Genomic DNA, 19045 nt, shown 5'->3' on the forward strand with positions numbered 1-19045 from the left:
TTGTTTCGGGCGCTGGGCGCGGAGCTCCGAGCGGCGATGAAATCACAAATCACCAAATATCGAAATGTTCGTGTATAAAAACCTCGCTCGGATTCCTTCTCGCGTCTTGTTCTGAGCTGCACGGACAGCTCTGCCCCGCCAGGATCCATTGTGGCGCGCTAGGACCCGAAAGAATGCGAGGACAGGAAGAGGCTTCTGACCGCGGGATTCTCGGCGTTCCTCTTTGCGGTTCTTGGAATAAATCATTCCGTCAGCATCTTCTTCCTCCTGCGCTCCCTGAGGATTTCCTCAGGCTCGTGCGAACCGCCGAGTGCTGGGGTGTAATTTAGCAGTTGTGATGAGAGCGATGGGGAGTTTGTGTGTGATCTGAAGGGGCGTTAGCGGCAGGTGAGCGTTGTTTTCTGTGTGCTTTTGTTGTTGTGGGTTTCTTGTAACAATAAATTAACATGTAATGAAAATAGAAAAGGGCTATCCTCATGTGTTAATGTGTGTTTTGTGTTGTATTGTTCTAGATGGAAATTAAACTTTTACCGGTGTATTTATGGGCTGTATCTGCGCTTGCATTTGTACGCGCTGTTCCCGTGTATTGTGCTGAAGTGGAAATAAAAACATTTATGAAATAAAAGTTGAATCACCTCTAATGAAGATACTCCCTGCCCGACTCCTCCCGCGGCTGCTGTCTGGTTTTGGTGTGGTTTTGTCATTTCTTTCCGCTGTATTCCTTCCTCTTGCTCCTCACTTTTGTGTTTCTAACCCAATTTCCGTCTGTCTCTAACCCTGTGTTTGTTTCTCTCTCTTTCTGACGCCGTGTCTCTGCTGCTGGAACTCGGTTTCCATCTGCTTCCTTTCTCCTGGTTGTCCATTTCCCTGTTTCTGCCCGGCTGTATTTGTTTTCCTCTCTTTTGTCTATGCTTTGTGCTTTATTTCTTTAGAACTTTCACCCTCACTCACTTCTTTTTCTCTCTGTGTTCTCCTTTTCCTCGGTTTGTGTTTTTTGCTCTTGGTCTTTTCCTTTTTCCCTCTACCCCAAATTTTCACTTTAATCCTAACCACTTTCTGTTCCCTCTAAGCCCTGTCCTTCTTCAGTTTTCCCACCCTCCTTTTCTCCTCTGTGTCTGCTTTTCTCCTTGACTGCTTTTCTCCTTTTCTCCCTTTATTTTTCTCAATTCTTTCCTCTCTTTTCTCTCTGCTTCTCTCTCTGCTCCTACCTTTGTTTTCCTTTCTAGCTTTAGATTTAAAAAGCAGCAGTTTAAACTTTCGGGCTCCTTGGGAGTAGAAGAAAAAAATAAATAAAAAATAAAAACCGAACGATTTGCCTGCAGCCTGCCCCAGCACGCTGCAAGTGCAGCGCCCCCTGCTGTTCCCAATGGCGCACTGCAGGCACAGCGCCCCCTGCTGTTCCCAATGGCGCACTGCACTCAGCGCCCCCTGCTGTTCCCAATGGCGCACTGCAGGCACAGCGCCCCCTGCTGTTCCCAATGGCGCACTGCAGGCACAGCGCCCCCTGCTGTTCCCAATGGCGCACTGCAGGCACAGCGCCCCCTGCTGTTCCCAATGGCGCACTGCAGGCACAGCGCCCCCTGCTGTTCCCAATGGCGCACTGCACTCAGCGCGCCCCCTGGCGTCACACCCCGCGTGCTGCAGCTACAGCGCCCCCCGCCGTCTGCGGAGTCACACTGCAAGCACAACGACTCCCCCGTATGACGTCAGCACACTGACGCGCCCCAGGAAGGACCCCAGGGCATAGCCGTCCTACCAGGTGCCTGCCCGAAACCACGACACCCACCCCGCGCTCCACGAGCCCCTTTCCCGCGACACGGCCGGGTGCAGGCGAACCGGAATAGCATCCCGGCCACCGGGGACCCGCGGGAGGTGCACAAAATCCGCCACAAACCGAAAAAAACCACCCGGCCCCGAACGCCGCCATATTTCTCCAGAATCACGTGATTCATGTGGCAGACGCCATTTTTGTCCCTCGTCACGTGGCTCCCTGGGCGCCGCCATCTTGTAGAGCACCACGTGATGTCATGGGCGCCGCCATCTTGTACGTAAAAGCACGAGCGTCGCAAAACTGCGGTAAAGCCGCCCCCCGCTGCTTTTGCCGCAGCTTTGGGGGAAAATGGCAAAAATTCCCCAAAATTTCCCCAAAAAACAAAGCAGGGACCCCAAAATCCCCCCAGGTTTTTTTTTTCTGTGCCTTTTTTTGTAGCACGAAATGGATTTTTATCAATAAAAAAAGTTCAAATTGATCAATTTTGCGTTGTTTCTTTGTTCTCCTTCCTCCTGGATCCCGCCTTTAACCCAAAAAACCCCGAATTTCCCCAAAAATCCCAAATTCCAGCCCCAAATTCCCTTTTTTCACCCAACCAAACAAAATTTCATTTAAAATTCTTTTTTTTCTTTGAGCAAACCAACCCCAAATCCTCCAAATTTGGGGTCTCCAAAGTTTTGGGGGTAAATCCCAGATTTTTGGGGTTCCTGCGGCGCCTTTCCCTCCCTTCTTTCTCCTCAAAAAAACCCACAAAATTTCAAATTTTTCTGTCTTAAACTCAACTTTATTGACCAAAACCCCCCAAAATCGGGACCCCCCCAAATCCCGGGAATTTTCCCCAATTTTTGGGGTTCCCAACCAAAAAAAGGCTCCAAAAAATCCAAAAATTCCTCTTCTAACCCAATTTTATTGCCCCAAAATCCCCCAGGGATCCCCAAATTTCGGGGGCATTTTGGGGTGAATTTGAGGCATTTTGGGGCCGTTTTTGGGGTGAATTTTGGGTGAATTTGAGGCATTTTGGGGCCATTTTTGGGACTGTTTTTGGGGTAAATTTGGGCCATTTTGGGCCTTTTTTGGGGTAACTTGGGGCAGTTTTTGGGGTGAATTTGGGGCATTTTTGGGGTGATTCTGGGATGATTTTTGAAGTGGTTTTTGGGGTGATTTGAGGCATTTTTAGGCCTTTTTGGGGTGACCCAGGGCGGTTTTGGTGCAGTTTTTGGGGTGTTTTTTGGGGTGAATTGGGTCACATTTTGGGTCTTTTTTGAGTTGTTTTGGTCCAGTTTTTGGGCTAATTTGGGCTGGGTTTGGGGGTGTTTTGGGACAGTTTTTGGGGCATTTTTGGGGTGATTCTGGGCGACTTTTGGTGCAGTTTTTAGGGTGTTTTTTGAGGCGATTTGGGGCAGTTTTTCGAGCGATTTTTGAGCACTTTTTGGACCAATTTGGGGCAGTTTTGAGGCAATTTTTGAGCAGTTTCTTGAGCAATTTGGGGCAATTTTGGAGCAGGTTTTGGAGCGATTTCAGAGCACTTCTTGTGGCATTTTTTGGGTTGATTTCAGGCAGTTTTGGAGCAGTTTTTGGAGTGATATTCGGGCAATTTTTGAGCAGTTTTTGGAGCGATTTCTGGAGCAATTTTAGAGCATTTTTTGGGTTGATTTGAGGCAGTTTTGGGGCAGCTTTTGGATCAATTTGGGGCGATTTTGGGGCAGTTTTTGGAGCAATATTGGGGTAATTTTTGAGCAGTTTTTGGGCCATTTTTTGAGTGGATTTGAGTCGGTTTTGGGGCAGTTTTTTGAGCGACATTGGGGTAATTTTTGAGCAGTTTTTGGAGCAGTTTCTGGAGCGATTTCAGAGCAGTTCTCGGGGCATTTTTCGGGTGGATTTGGGGCAGTTTCGGGTCCGTCTAGAAGAAGAGGCCGCGCATGCGGCGCCCGATGCCCTGGCGGTCGTAGAGGACGTTGAATTTGTTCACAAACTGGTTCATGGTGTTGCAGGTCTTGGTGATGGTGCCCAGGTACGCCATGAGCCCCACGTCGTTGCATTGCTGGGGCGAAAAAAGCAGATTTTGGGAAAATTCAGGGATTTTTGGGGGGATTTTTGGGGTTTTTGGGGGATTTTTTGGGGGTTTTTTGGGGGGGATTTTTGGGGTTTTTTTGGGTGGATGTTTGGGTTTCTTTTGGGTGGATTTTGGTTTTTTGGGGTGGATTTTGGGGTTTATTTGGGATGGATTTTTGGGGTTTTTTGGGGTGGATTTTGGGGTTTTTTGGTGGAGATTTTTTGGCTTTTGGGGTGGATTTGGGGTTTTTTAATGGAAATTTTTGGGGATTTTTGGGGGATTTTTTGGGATGGATTTTTTGGGGTTTTTTTGGGTGGATTTTGGGTTTTTTAATGGAAATTTTTTTGGGATTTTTTGGGGCTGATTTTTGGAGTTTTCTGGGTGGATTTTTGGGAATTTCAAAAGGCAATTTTGAGGTCCTTTTGATGAGGATTTTGAGGGTTTTGGGTTTGGGGCTGATGTGGGGGTTTTTTGGGGCTGATTTTGGGAGGGATTTGGGGCTGATTTCAGGGTTTTTTGAGGCGAATTTTGAGGTGATTTTGGGGTGGATTTTGCGTTTTTTGGAGTGATTTGGGGATGATTTTGTGGTGGGATCTGGGGATGATTTTGGGGTGATTTGGGGTGGATTTGGGGTTTTTTGGGGGTGGATTTTGGAGTGGATTTGGGGCTGATTTCGAAGTTTTTTGGAGGCTGATTTCGGGTGAGATTTGGGGTCATTTGGGTCTGATTTTGGGGCAGGATTTTTGGTGAGATTTGGGGCAGACTTTGGGGTGAATTTGGGGCAGATTTTGGGTTGGATTTGGGGGATTTTGGGGGGGGATTTTGAGGCTGATTTTGGGGCGGATTTTGGGGCTGATTTTGGGGCAGGTTTTGGGTTGGATTTGGGGGATTTTGGGGCAGGATTTTTGGTGAGATTTGGGGCAGATTTTGGGGTGAATTTGGGGCAGGTTTTGGGGTGGATTTGGGGGATTTTGGGGCTGATTTTGGGGTGAATTTGGGGCAGATTTTGGGGTGAATTTGGGGCAGATTTTGGGGTGGATTTGGGGGATTTTGGGGGGGGATTTTGAGGCTGATTTTGGGGCGGATTTTGGGGCTGATTTTGGGTTGGATTTGGGGGATTTTGGGGGGGGATTTTGGGGCCCCTCACGTCGTAGAAGTCGGTTTTGAACTTGTCGGTGCTGAGCACGGGCAGGCAGTGGCAGAGGGCGCAGGCCTCGCGCAGGATCTCGTGGTTGAACGGAACCTCCCCTGAAAACCCCAAAATTTGGGGGCAAAAACCCAAAAATTGGGGTCAGGGACACCTCAAAATTAATCAAGGACCCAAAAAACCCAAAAATCCCCCCAGAAAAAACCCCAAAATTGCTCAGAACATCCCAAAATCTTCTCAGGACTCACAAAGATTCCCAGGAAATTCCCCCAAAATTTGGGGTCAAGGAGCCCCCAAAAACCCCAGAATTTGGGAGCAAGGACCCCCCAAAAAACCCCAAAATTAAGGGTAAAGGACTCCCCAAAAAACCGAAAATTTGGGGTCAAGAAGCCCCCCCAAAAAACCCCCAAATTTGGGGGCAGGGAGCCCTAAAATGGATCAAGACTTCCAGGAGCTTCCAAAATTGGGATCAGGAGCCCCAAAATTGGGGAAAGGGCCCTAAAAATGAGCCCAAAACCATAAAAAAATCCATTAAAAATCCTCCAAAATTGAGCAAGAATCTCAGATATTAAAAAAATCCCAAAATTTGGGGTCAGGGACCCCAAATCAACCCAAGACCCCCCTGAGCCTCCCAGAGACTCCAAACCCCTCAAAATCACGGAAAACCCCAAAATTTGGGGAAAATCTCTGAAATTTGGGAAGAAACCGCAAAATTTTGGGGAAAATCTCTGGAATCTGTGGGGGAAAAAAACCCCAAAAATTGACTAAAAAAAAAAACCCCAAAAATTGACTAAAAAAATACCCAAAAATTGACTAAAAAAAACCCAAAAATTGACTAAAAAAACCCAAAAATTGACTAAGAAACCCTGAAAATTCAGGAAAAAAATCCCCAAAAATTTTGGTGTTTTCCAGAGGCTCCAACCCCTCCCAGGGTTTTGGGAAAAGGCCCAAACTTTGGGTTTTTGGCCCCAAATCCTCACCGGCCTCGGCTGCCCGGACGTACTCGAGGATGAGGCGAACGCGGCTGTGCAGCATCTTGATGGCGCTGTGCTGGGCTATCAGGTGCTCGGCCACTTTTTGGGGGAAATTCAGGCGTTTTTGGGGCTTTTTTGGGGGTTTGGAAATGGCAAAAAGCCCGAGGAAAGCGCAGCAGAAAAAAAAAGCCCAAAAAACCCCCCAAAAAATCGACGAAAAAACGCCAAATCCAGCCCAAAATCCTCCTCAAAAGGAGCCCAAAATTCCTAAAAATGCACCCAAAAGAACTCCACCAAAAAACCCCAAATCAACCCCAAAAATCCTCCCCAAAAAATCTCCATTAAAAAACCCCAAATCCACCCCAAAAAACTCCTCGAAATCCTCTTCAAAACAACCCCAAAAGAACCCAAAAATCCACCCCAAAAATACCCCTAAAAAAACCCCAAAATCCTCCCTAAAAGGACCCCAAAATTCCCAAAAATCCACCCCAAAAACCCCAAAAATCTCCATTAAAAAACCCCAAATCCACCCCAAAAAACTCCTCAAATTCCTCTTCAAAACGACCTCAAAATCCACCCCAAAAATACCCAAAGATCCACCCTAAAAAAACCCAAATCCAACCCAAAAAACCTCCCCAAAATCCTCCTCAAAAAGACCCCAAAATTCCCTAAAATCCCCCCAAAAAACCCCAAAATTCCTCCCCAAAAACACCAAAATCACCCCAGGAATTCCCAAAAACCCCCCAAAAAAATCTCCACCAAAAATCCCAATTCCTCCCCCCAAAAAAACCCCAAATCTCCCCAAAATTCCTCCCCCAAATCCCCTCAAATTAAACCCAAAAATCCATCCCCAAAAAAACCCAAAATCCCCCCAAAAATCCCCAAATCCCCCCCCCAAAAATCCATTCCAAAATCCCCCAAATTTCACCCAAAAATCCCCCCAAGGGTCCCCCTGTTGAGGAATTTTGGGGCAAATTTTGGGGTTTTTTGGTGAAGTTTTTGGCTTTTCAAAATTGATTTTTGGTGGAATTTTCAGATTTTCTGCCGCAATTTTGGGCTTTTTCCAATGGAATTTTTGGGGTGGATTTTGGGGGTTTTGGTGAAATTTTTGGCTTTTTAAAATTGATTTTTTTTTGGTGGATTTTTGGGCATTTTCCACCGGAATTTTGGATTTTTCCCGGACAGACTTTTGGGATTTTCTTGTGCTGAAGTTCAGGGCTGAGTTTTGGGGTGAATTTTGGGGTTTTTGGGGAAAATTTTGGGGTGAATTCCGGGGATTTTGGGGCAGATTTTGGGGTGAATTCCAGGAGTTTTGGGGCAGATTTTGGGGTGAATTTGGGTGGTTTTGGGGCACATTTTGGGGCAGGTTTTGGGGTGAATCTCAAGGGTTTTGGAGTGAATTTTGGGGCGAATCCTGGGATTTTTAGGGCACATTTTGGGGTGGGTTTTGGGGTGGATTTGGGTGGTTTTGGGGCAGGTTTTAGGGTGGATTTTGGGGTGGGTTTTGGGGCAGATATTGGGGTGAATCCCAGGGTTTTTGGGGCAGATTTCAGGTGAATTTTGGGGCAGGTTTTGGGGCGAATCCTGGGGTTTTTAGGGCACATTTTGGGGTGGATTTTGGGGTAGATTTGGGTGTTTTTGGGGCACATTTGGGGTGAATGTGGGTGGTTTTAGGGCACATTTTTGGGGTGGGTTTTTGGGGCAGATTTGGGGTGGTTTTGGGGTTTTTTGGGGTGGTTTTGGTAGGTTTTTGGGGCAGATTTTGGGGTAGATGTTGGGGTAGATTTGGGTGGGTTTTGGTGGATTTTGGGCAGTTTTGGGGTTTTTGGGCTTTTGGGGGGATTTTGGGGCAGATTTTGGGGTGAATCTCGGGGTTTTTGGGGCACGTTTTGGGGTGGGTTTTGGGGCAGATTTGGGTGTTTTTGGGGCAGGTTTTGGGGTGGGTTTTGGGGTGGATTTTGGGGCAGATTTTGGGGTAGATTTTGGGGTAGATTTGGGTGGATTTTGGGGCAGATTTGGGTGTTTTTGTGGCACATTTTGGGGCGGATTTTGGGGTGAATCTTGGGGTTTTTGGGGCAGGTTTTGGGGTGAATCCTGGGGTTTTTAGGGCACATTTTGGGGTGGGTTTTGGGGCAGATTTGGGTGTTTTTGGGGCTCACCCGTGCTGTTCTCCCCTCCTCCCGTTGCCGTCATCCTGGCCACGTGATCCACCCCGATCCTCTCGGCCTCCTCGGTGGCCAGCGTGTAGGGCAGCTCGGCGAACAGCATCGTGGCCTTGGGCGCCCCGAAATCCGCACAGAACGGTCCCAAAATTGTCCCAAAACCACCCCGAGGTCCCGCGGGGCCACCCCGAAAAATCCCGGGCGGAAACGGGGCCGGGAAAGGCTCAAAAATGGCCCAAAAACGGGAGCAAAATTGCCCAAACCGGCCCCAAAATTGTCCCAAAATTGTCCACAAGTCATCCCAAATTGATCCCAAAGTTGTCCCAAAATTGTTCCCAAAACATCACAAAATTGGCCCCAAAATTATTCCCAAAATTGTCCCAAAATGGCCCCAAAATAGTCACAAAATTGGCCCAAAAATTGTTCCAAAATTATTCCAAAAATGTTAAAATGGCCCCAAAATTGTTCCAAAAAAATGTCCCAAAATTGGCCCAAAATTATCCCCACAAATTGTTCCCAAAGTTGTCACAAAATTGTCCTGAAATTGTCCCAAAATGACTCGAAAATTGTCTCAAAATTGTCCCAAAATTGCCCCAAAGTTGTCCCAAAGTTGTCACAAAATTGTCCTGAAGTTGTCCCAAAATGATTCGAAAATTATCCCAAAACTGTCCCAAAATTATCCCAAAATTGTCCTAAAATTGTCCCAAAATTGTTCCCAAAATTGTCCCAAAAATTGTTCCCAAATTATTCCAAAACTGTCACAAAATGGCCCCAAAATTGTTCCCAAATTGGCCCCGAAATTGTCACAAAATTGTTCCAAAAATGTCCCAAAATGGTCCCAAAAATGTCCCAAAATTGGCCCCAAAATTGTCCCAAAACCACCCCCAAAATCCCCCAAATTTCCCCCAAAAATGCCCCAAATTCCCCCAAAATTTCCCCAACTTTTCCTAAAATCCCCCAAATTTTCCCCCCAAACAAACCCCAAAATCCCCCAAATTTCCCCCAATTTTTTTCCAAAATCCCCTCAAAATCCCCCAAATTTCCCCAAAATGGCCCAAAAATGCCCAAAAATTCCCAAAATTTCCCCAAAAATGCCCCAAACCCCGAATGTCCCGAACTGACCTCGCCGTTGATGATGTCGATCACGGACTCGAAGACGCTCACGGGGAGCTGGGGGGAAAAACCCAAATTTGGGGTCCCCAAAATTCAGGGAAACCCCAAAAATCGAGGATTTCCCTTCAATTTGGGGGTTTTTCCTGAATTTGGGGGTTTTTCCTCAAAATTTGGGAGTTTTTTCCCCCAAAATTGTTTTTTTTTCCCAAAAAAATTTGGGTTTTTTTTCCAAATTTGAGGTTTTTTTCCCCAAACTTTGTTGGGTTTTTTTCCCCAAAAAATTTGGGGTTTTTTTCCAAATTTGGGTGTTTTTTCCCCAAAATTTGTTGGGGTTTTTTTTCAAAAATTTCGGGGTTTTTTCACCCAAAATTTGGGGGTTTTTTTCCCCCCCAAATTGTCTTTTTCCCCCCCAAAAAATTTGGGGTTTTTTTTCCAAATTTGGAGGGTTTTTTTCAAAAATTTCGGGGTTTTTTCCCAAAATTTTGTGGGTTTTTTCCACAAAATTTGGGTGTTTTTATTTTTCAAAAATTGGGAGATTTTTTCCCCAAAATTTGGGGTGTTTTTTTTTCCAAAATTAGGTGGATTTTTTTTCAAATTTTTGGGTTTTTTTTCCCCCAAACTTGGAGGGTTTTTTCCCCAAAATTTGAAGTTTTTTTCCCAAAATTTTGGGGTTTTTTTTCCCCAAAATTGGGTTTTTTTCCCCCAAACTCACGTCCGTGTGCTTGGTCATGGGGTTGAGCTTCAGGAACAGCGGGCTCTCGATGATCTCACACACCTGGGGGAGGAAATTTGACATTTTTGGGGTGAAAAAAACCCCAAAAAACCCAAAAATGGCCCCAAATTCAAGTGGGGATTGGTTTTTTTTTTTTTTTTCCAAATTTTGGGGATTTTTTCCCAAAATTTGGAGGACCCCGAAAAAATCCCCCCAAATTCCCCCAAAATTCCCCATAAAATCTCCCCAAATCCCCCCAAAATTCCCCAAAAAATCCCCCCAAAATTAAAAAAAAAAATCCCCCCAAAATCCCCTCAATTCCCCCAAAATTTCCCCAAAAAATCCCCCCAAATCTCCCCAAAATTCCCAAAAAAATTCCCCCAAAAATCCCCAAAATCCCCCCAAAATTCCCCAAAAAATCCCCCCAAAAAACCCCCAAATCCCCTCAATTTCCCCCAAAATTTCCCCAAAAAATCCCCCCAAAATGCCCCCAAAATTTCCCCAAAAACCCCCCAAAATCCCCCAAAATTCCCAAAAAAATCCCCCCAAAAATCCCCTCAATTTCCCCCCAAAATCCCCTCAAAATTCCCCCAAAATGCCCAAAAATCCCCCCAAAATTCCCCCCAAATTTCCCCAAATCCTCAAAATTCCCCCCAAATTGCCCAAAAGGGCCAGGATTTGGCCCAGACCTGTTTGTGCACGTGGATGTCGGCGGGCTCGGGGGGTTCCCCCGTCGTGTACCAGCCCAGGAACTCCAGGTCCTTGAACACCTGCTTGACTTTTGGGGGGAAAAAGGGCAAATTTGGGAAATTGGGGATCCCCCCGATAACCAGGGACCCCAAAATTCCATCGAGGAACCCCAAAAATCCCATCAGGAACCCCAAAAATCCCCAAAATTCCCTCAAATCCAGCTCAAAATCTGCTCCACGAACCCCAAAATTCCTTCAGGAACCCCAAAATCCCCCAAAATTCCATCAAATCCAGCTCAAAATCCCACCCAAAAAACCCCAAAATTTCATCAGGAACCCCAAAAATTCCCCAAATTTCCCTCTCAACCCCCTCCAAACCCCCCAAAAAATCCCCTCTAAATCCCCCCAAAATCTCAAGGAAACCTCCCAAAATCTCAATGAAACCCCAAAATCTCAATGAAACCCCCAAAATCTCAATGAAACCCCCCAAATCTCAATGAAACCCCAAAAACTCTCAATGAATCCCCCAAAATCTCAATGAATCCCCCCAAAATCTCAATGAAACCCCCCAAAATCTCAATGAAATCCCCCAAAATCCACTCCAAAACTTCCCAAACTTCCCAAAATCTCCCCAAAATTCCCTCTCAAATGCCAGAAATCCCCCTCCAAAACCCCCCAAATTCCTCTCCAAATCCCACAAAATCCCCTCAAAAATCCTAATTAAACCCCCCAAAATCCCCTCAAAATCCCCAAATTTTCTCTGGCACCCCCAAAATTGCCCAAAAATTCCCAAAACCTCCCCAAAATCCCCTCCAAATCCCCCGAAACCCCCTCAAAACTCCCCCAAAATCCCCTCAAAACCTCCCCCAAAATCCCCTCGAACGCCCCCAAAAAATCCCCTCAAAAATGCCCCCAAATCCCCTCAAAATCCCTCAAAATGCCCCCAAAACCCCCCAAAATCCCCTCCAAACCCCCCAAAATTGCCAAAAAACCCCCAAAACCCCCTCTAAACCCCCTCTAAACCACCCCAAAACCCCCTCAAAACCTCCCCAAAATCCCCTCAAAAATCCCAATTAAACCCCCCCAAAATCCCCTCCAAACCCCCAAAATCCCCTCCAAACCCCCAGATTTTTTCTGGCAGCCCCGAAATCGCCAGAATTTCCCCCCAACAATCCCCTGCTCACACTGCTCCTCCTTGGTGTAGTAGTACTCCTTGTCGATGAGCAGCGCTCCCCCCGAGCCGTGCGCCAGCAGCTCGAAGGAATTCATCACCTCGATGTTCCGGCCCTCCTGGCGCCCGATCAGCGCCCCAATCACTGCCACAGGGGGGTTTGGGGGTCCTGAAGGGGTTTGGGGGGTCCCAGGGGGGTTTTGGGGTGGTTTTGGGGGGTCTCAGGGGGGTTTGAGGAGCACTGGAAGGAATTCATCACCTCGATGTTCCGGCCCTCCTGGCGCCCGATCAGCGCCCCAATCACTGCCACAGGGGGTTTGGGGGATTTTTGGGGTTCCTGAAGGGGTTTGGGGGGTCCCAGGGGGGTTTTGGGGAGGTTTGGGGGAGATTTGGGGGGTTTGGGGGGTCCCAGGGGAGTCACCCTGGTGGTGAGTGAGCAGGGCCTCAAATGGGAGGGGGCGGGACCTGGCAGGGAGTGGGCGGGGCCTGGCAATGAGTGGGCGGGGTTTGGGACAGGGGTTAGAGCCTGGCATTGAGTGGGCTTGGGGGGTCCTGGAGGGGTTTGGGGGAGGTTTTAGGGGGTCCTCAAGGGGTTTAGGGGGTCCCAGGGGGGTTTTGAGGGGTCCTCAAGGGGTTTAGGGGGTCCCAGGGGGGTTTTGGGGAGGTTTGGGGGTTTTGGGGGGTCTCAGGGGGGTTTGAGGAGCACTGGAAGGAATTCATCACCTCAATGTTCCGGCCCTCCTGGCGCCCGATCAGCGCCCCAATCACTGCCACAGGGGAGTTTGGGGGATTTTGGGGGGTCCCAGAAGGATTTGGGGGTGGTTTGGGGGGTCCTCAAGGGGTTTGGGGGGTCCCAGAGGGGTTTTGGGGAGGTCTGGGGGGAGATTTGGGGGGTTTTGGGGGTCCCAGGGGAGTCCCCTGGTGGTGAGTGAGCAGGGCCTCAAATGGGAGGGGGCGGGACCTGGCAGGGAATGGGCGGGGGCTCGCAGGGGGCGTGGTCTAGCAGTGAGTGGGCGGGGTTTCAAATGAGAGGGGCGGGGCCTGTCAGTCAATAGCGGGGACCATAACAGGAAGAGGGCGGGGTCTGGCAGCAAGTGGGCAGGGCTTCAAAGGGGAGGGGCGGGGCCAGTTAGGGAGTGGGCGGGGCTTGGGCTAGAGGGTGGGACCTGGCAGTGAGTGGGGAGGGGCTGGTGGTGAGTAGGCGGGGCTTGAAAGGGGAGGGGGCGGGGCCTGGCAGTGAGTGGGGAGGGGCTGGTGGGGAGTGGGCGGGGCTTCAAAGGGGAAGGGGCGGGGCCTGGCATCGAGCGGGCTTGGGGGGTCCCTGGGGAGTTTTGGGGAGTCCCAGGGGGGAATTCTGGGTGGATTTGGGGCAAAATTTAGGATGGATTTGAAGTGGAATTTTGGGATGGATTTGGGGTGGAATTTGAGGAGGTTTTGGGCTGGATTTGGGGCAGAATTTGGGATTTTTTTGGAGTGGACTTGGGAGGAATTTGGGCTGGATTTGGGGTGGAATTTGGGATTTTTTGGGGTGGATTTGAGGTGAAATTTGGGCTTTTTTGGGGGCAGAATTTAGGATTTTTTGAGGTGGAATTTGGGATGGATTTGAGAGGGGATTTGAGGCAGAATTTGGGGTGGACCTGAGGTGGAATTTGGGATCTTTTTGGGCTGAATTTAGGAAGAGTTGGGAATGGATTTGGAGCAGAATTTGGGCTGGATTTGGGGTGAAATTTGGGCTATTTTTGGGGCAGAATTTCGGCTAATTTTGGGGCAAAATTTGGGATTTTTTGGGGCTATTTTTGGAGCTGAATGTAGGATTTTTGGGGCAGAACTTGGGATTTTTTGGGGCAGAATTGGGGATTTTTTGGGCTATTTTTGGAGAACAATGTAGGATTTTTGGGGCAGACTTTGGGCTGTTTTTGGGGCAGAATTTGGGATTGTTTTGGGGCAAAATTTGGGATTTTTTTGGGGCTATTTTTGGAGCAGAATGTAGGATTTTTGGGGCAGAATTTGGGCTATTTTTGGGGCAGAATTTGGGATTTTTTTGGGGACCATTCCCCCACCTTGGCCGTTGCGTCCCTCCTGGGAGCGCAGGCGGATCCAGTGGTCCGAGATGTTGAGGATGACCAGGGGGTGCAGGGCCACGGACACGCTGCCGGTCACTCCTCCGGCCATCACCTGAGGCGCCCCTGCCACGGAAAATTCCAGAACATTCGGGAATTCCGGGGAATTTTGGGGCCATTCCCGGTAATTCTGGGATCGTTCCCAGTGCCATTCCCAGGCTCTTGGGCCGTTCCCGGGATTTTGGGACAAATTTTGGTCCTCCTGGGGCCATTCCCGGTAATTTTGGGGCCATTCCCGGTAATTTCGAGGCTCCCTTTGATTTATTTCCCCTCACGATCTCCCCCATCCCGGTGCCGTTCCCGTTATTCCCGGAGCCATTCCCGATTATCCCATCGCCATTCCCGGTATTTCCTCCCTTATTCCCGGTAATTTTGGGGCCATTCCCGGTAATTCTGAGGCTCCGGGTAATGTGGGGGCCATTCGGGTTTTTGGGGGTTCTCTGAGTTTTTTCCCCTCACGATCTCCCCCATCCCGGTGCCGTTCCCGGTACCCGCGTCCCTGCCCCCCACCCTCCTTTGGCTACGCCCCTTTCCCTCGGTCTCCCATCCGGTTCGGTACCGCTCCCGGTGCCCCCCACCGCCCCCTCCCCGTTGCCCCATCCCCCGAGGACATTCCCGGTAATTTTGAGGCTCCTCCTGAATTTTTTCCCCTCACGATTTTGCCCCATCCCGGTGCCGTTCCCGGTACCGCTCCCGGTGCTCCCGCTGCCGCTCCCGGTGCTCCCCCCGTTACCTGCCCCATCCACCTCCATGCCGCCGTTATTCCCCGCGCTCCCGGTGCCGTTCCCGGCGCTCCCGGGCCCCCCCCCGGGCCCCGCTCCTCCCCCGCAGGAGCCGCCGCCTCCCGGCGCCGCCGCCGCCATCTTGGAGCCCTCACGGGGCATGCGAAAGGAGCCAGGGGGCGGGGCTTGAGAACTCATTGTGATTGGACAACGCTACGATTGGGCGGGGCTTTGTGGAGGAGAGGCTTTGATGCTAAATTTTGATTGGGCAAAGCATCAAGAGGCGGGGCTTAAAAGGGCGGGATGTGAGAGCGGAGTTTTGATTGGTCAATGCTTTAGGCGTGTCCCCCGTGAAATTGGGTGTGTCCTCTCCAAAAAAGGAGCGTCCCCCCAAAAAAGGGAATGTCTCCCGCCAAAAAAAGGGGGTGTCTCCCCCCAAAACGGGGGTGTCCACCCCAAAATGGGGTTGCCCCATTAAAAGGCACCTCCGGGATTCGAACCGGCGAGCTCCCGTTTACTTTAACCTGGCTTTTTAACCAACCAAATAAACCCACGAAATCCGGGGGTTTTCCCCCAAATCCGGGGTTTCCCCCCAAAATTCGTGGCTTTACAGCCCCAACTGAGTGTCCCTCGTTAAACGGAGGGTGTCCCCCTCCAAAAAGGGATGCCGGGGTAAAAGGCACCGCCGGGATTCGAATCCGCGATCTCCCTTTAACCAAGCGCTTTAACCAACCAAACAAACCCCTAAAATTCGAGATTTTTCGCCCAAAATCCTGACGTTTTCGGCCAAATCCGGGGTTTTCCCCCCATAATAGAGAGTCCTCGTTAAATGAGCGGGTGTCTCTCCGAAAATAGGGGTGTCGCGGTAAAAGGCACCGGCGGGGTTCGAATCCACCATCCCGTTTACTTTAACCAGGCGCTTTAACCAACCAAATAAACCCCTAAAATTCGGGTTTTATCCCCCGAAATCCGGTTTTTTTCCCCAAAACTCGTTGTTTTCCCCTCAAATGAAACATCCACCATGAAATTGGGGGTGCCCTCCCCAAAAATAGGAGTGTCGGGGTAAAAGGCACCGCTGGGATTCGAACCCAGGATCTCCTGTTTACTAGACAGGCGCTTTAACCAACTAAGCCACGGCGCCGCCTTCCCCGCTCGCGCCGCCGGCTCCTTCCCGCGCCTGCAGCGCGCATGCGCGGGGGGCGACAGCGCAGGGGGGATTTTGGGGGAGAATTTTGGGGAATTTTGGGGGGAGTTTTGGGGCGGGATAAAGAGGGAATATTGGGACGGATTTTTGGGGGATTTGGCGTGGGAATAGGGGAGGATTTGGGGGAATTTTGGGGGGGATTTTGGGGTGGGATATGGGGGGACTGGGGGGATTTTTGGGTGGAAATAGGGGAGTATTTGGGGGGATTTTGGAGTGGGAATAGGGAAGGATTTAGGGATGATTTGGGAGTATATTGGGGGGATTTGGAGTGGTAACAGGGGAGGATTTGGAGGAATTTTGGGCTGGGATAAGGGGAGGATTGGGGGAATTATGAGGGGGAGAATGGGAAGAATTGGGGAATAGGATGGAGGAGGAATGGGGGCAAGAGGGGAAATTGGGGGGGCAAAAAGGGGGAATAATGGGGAGATGGGAATTGAGGGGGAATGGGGGAAGAATGAAGGCTCTGAGGGGCAACGGGTTACTGGGAGCAAAACCAGCGCGTGGACGAGCAGCTACTGGGAGGAACCGGGGTGGAACTGGGGCAGCGGGCGACAATTTGAGGCGCCACCACTAATGTCGCACGCGTGTCACACTCTCGTCCCTTCCTTCCCCGAGCGGGACTCGAACCCACGGTTCTCAGCTCCGCGGGCGGCAGCGCTGCCGCTGCGCCACGGGGCCGCCGGCGGGGCCGGTTCGGCGGGGGCGGCCCCATTGGTACCTCCGGGGGGCTCTATTGGTGGGGGAGGAATTTGGGGGGGAGGTCCCGGGGATCCTGAGGGATTTAGGGGGAAAATTTGGTGATTTTGGGGGGAAGTTGAAATTTGGGGGGGTCCTGAGTGACCCTGGGGGGGTTTGGGGGGGATTTTGGTGATTTTGGGGGGGGTTGGTTATTTTAGGGGGGGGTCCTGAGTGACCCTGGGGGAGATTTTGGGGGGTGTCCCCCCGACAACGGTCGCCATAGCAACGGTGGGGGAGGGGATGGGGGGGATGTTGTTCCCGCGCCGCTGTTGCCATGACAACGCGGGCGGGGGGAATCCCGATTTTCCCTCCCCCACTCGGGGTCACCCCCAAGGACGGGGGGGGGAGGGAGGGAGGGGGTGGGGTCGGCTCGTGCCGCCCCTCCCCCCCCTCCCCACGCCACACGTGACGCCGCGGTGACGTCACGGCCGCCCCCCCCCCCAAAAAAGTGGCGCGTGGGAACGCTGGGGGTGGGGGAGGGGCGGGGGCGATGCCGCAGGGGTGAATCATCGGCGGGGGGGGGGAGGGGCGGGGAGGGGAGGCCCCCGTGGGACCCCATGGGCCCCCATGGACCCTATGGAACCCTATAGGAACCTATAGAACTCTACTGGAACCCTATAGAACCCCCGTGGACCCTATAGAACCCATGGGACCCTATAGAACCCAATAGAACCCATCCCGATCCTATAGAACCCTATAGAACCCCCATGGGACCCTATAGAACCCAATAGAACCCATCCCGATCCTATAGAACCCTATAGGACCCCACCGGCTATAGACTAGGAACCTATGGGACCCGGACCTATAGAACCCATCCCGCCTATAAGAACCCTATAGGACCCCATGGACCCTAATAGAACCCATCCCGATCCTATAGAACCCTATAGAACCCCCATGGACCCTATAGAACCCAATAGAACCCATCCCGATCCTATAGAACCCTATAGGACCCACCCGGACCTATAGAACCCCTATAGCAACCTATGGGACCCGTCGGACCCTATAGAACCCATCCCGATCCTATAGAACCCTATAGAACCCCCATGGACCCTATAGAACCCAATAGAACCCATCCCGATCCTATAGAACCCTATAGGACCCACCCGGACCTATAGAATCCCTATGGGAACCTATGGGACCCGTCGGACCCTATAGAACCCATCCCGATCCTATAGAACCCTATAGAACCCCCATGGACCCTATAGAACCCAATAGAACCCATCCCGATCCTATAGAACCCTATAGGACCCACCCGGACCTATAGAATCCCTATGGGAACCTATGGGACCCGTCGGACCCTATAGAACCCATCCTGATCCTGTAGGACCCTATAGAACCGTACAGGAACCTATAGAACCCATCCTGATCCTTTAGAACCCATCCCGATCCCACAGAACCCCTATAGAACCCATCAGACCCTATAGAACCTTATAGGACCCTATAGAACCCACCTGGACCCTATAGAACCCATCCCGATCCTATAGGACCCCTATAAAACCCCTATAGAACCCCCTATAGGACCCCCAATAGAACCCCTATAGGATCCCCCATAGCCCCCATAGGTCCCTCTCTGGCTTTCCATGGGTCCCAATGGATCCAGAGGTCCCTGTGCCTGTCCCTAAAGGTTTCTATAGGTTCCCATAGGTCTCTATAGGTCCCCGTGGCTCCCTGGGCCCCCCCCAGTGCCCTATAGCGGCCCCTATAGATTTCTATAGCTCTCCATGGGTCCCAACGCATCCGTAGGTCCCCGTGCCTGTCCCTATAGGTCCCTATAGGTTTCTATAGGTCTCTATGGGTCTCTAGAGGTCCCTATGGGTCCCTGTGGCCCCCCCGGCCCCCTATAGCCCCCATAGGTGCCTCTATGGCTCTCCCCATGGACCCATAGGTCCCCGTGCCTGTCCCTATGGGTTCCCATAGGTCTCTATGGGTTCCTATAGGTTCCCATAGGTCTCTATGGGTCCCTGGGCCCCCCCAGTCCCCTATGGCCGCCCCTATAGATTTCTATGGCTCTCCATGGGTCCAAATGGATCCATAGGTCCCCGTGCCTGTCCCTATACGTTCCCATAGGTCCCTATAGGTTTCTAGGGGTCTCTAGAGGTCCCTATAGGTCCCCGTGGCTCCCCGCCCCCCCCCCGGTCCCCTATAGCCCCCATAGGTGCGCCCCCCAGCACTGCGGCCGGGGTGAGTCACCAATGCAGCTGCTGGGGGGGGGGAAGGGAGGGGGGGGAGGGGAAGGGGGGGCCCGTGTGGAGCTCCCGCCCCTCCCCCACCCCTGGGGGGGCTCTGAGTCATCGGGGGGGGATGGGGGCTATGGGGGGTTCTATAGGGGATATGGGGGCTATAGGGGCCATAGGGGATATAGGGGATGGGGGTTCTGTAGGGGCTATAGGGCCTGTGGGGGTGTGTAGGGGTCTATGGGGGCTATGGGGGCGATAGGGGGGTTTTATAGGGGCTATAGGGCCTATGGGG

General features: G+C 51.0%; 1 protein-coding gene and 1 non-coding gene across 3 annotated transcripts; both read right to left on the reverse strand.

The window, feature by feature from the left end:
- Window positions 1–3120: 3120 nt before the first annotated feature.
- Window positions 3121–14786, reverse strand: COPS6 (COP9 signalosome subunit 6). Of its 2 annotated transcripts, none has more exons than XM_030970051.1 (10): window positions 14646–14786; window positions 13853–13978; window positions 11806–11961; window positions 10622–10710; window positions 9933–9995; window positions 9230–9277; window positions 8105–8219; window positions 5952–6044; window positions 4972–5072; window positions 3121–3812 (listed from the first exon to the last, which is right to left on the reverse strand). In XM_030970051.1, the coding sequence occupies exons 1-10, from the start codon at window positions 14773–14775 to the stop codon at window positions 3672–3674; spliced, it is 1062 nt and encodes a 353-aa protein (XP_030825911.1). In that variant the 5' UTR covers window positions 14776–14786; the 3' UTR covers window positions 3121–3671. The 2 variants fall into 2 exon arrangements, with proteins under 2 accessions (XP_030825911.1, XP_030825913.1); XM_030970053.1 differs by having other exon boundaries at window positions 3122–3812; window positions 11806–11937.
- Window positions 14787–15701: 915 nt separating this feature from the next.
- Window positions 15702–15775, reverse strand: TRNAT-AGU. Its single transcript has one exon. It is a non-coding gene; the product is annotated as a tRNA-Thr (tRNA).
- Between the last annotated feature and the right edge of the window lie 3270 nt (window positions 15776–19045).

Source organism: Camarhynchus parvulus, unplaced genomic scaffold, assembly GCF_901933205.1.
Source record: "Camarhynchus parvulus unplaced genomic scaffold, STF_HiC, whole genome shotgun sequence".
NCBI classification, from domain to species: domain Eukaryota; kingdom Metazoa; phylum Chordata; class Aves; order Passeriformes; family Thraupidae; genus Camarhynchus; species Camarhynchus parvulus.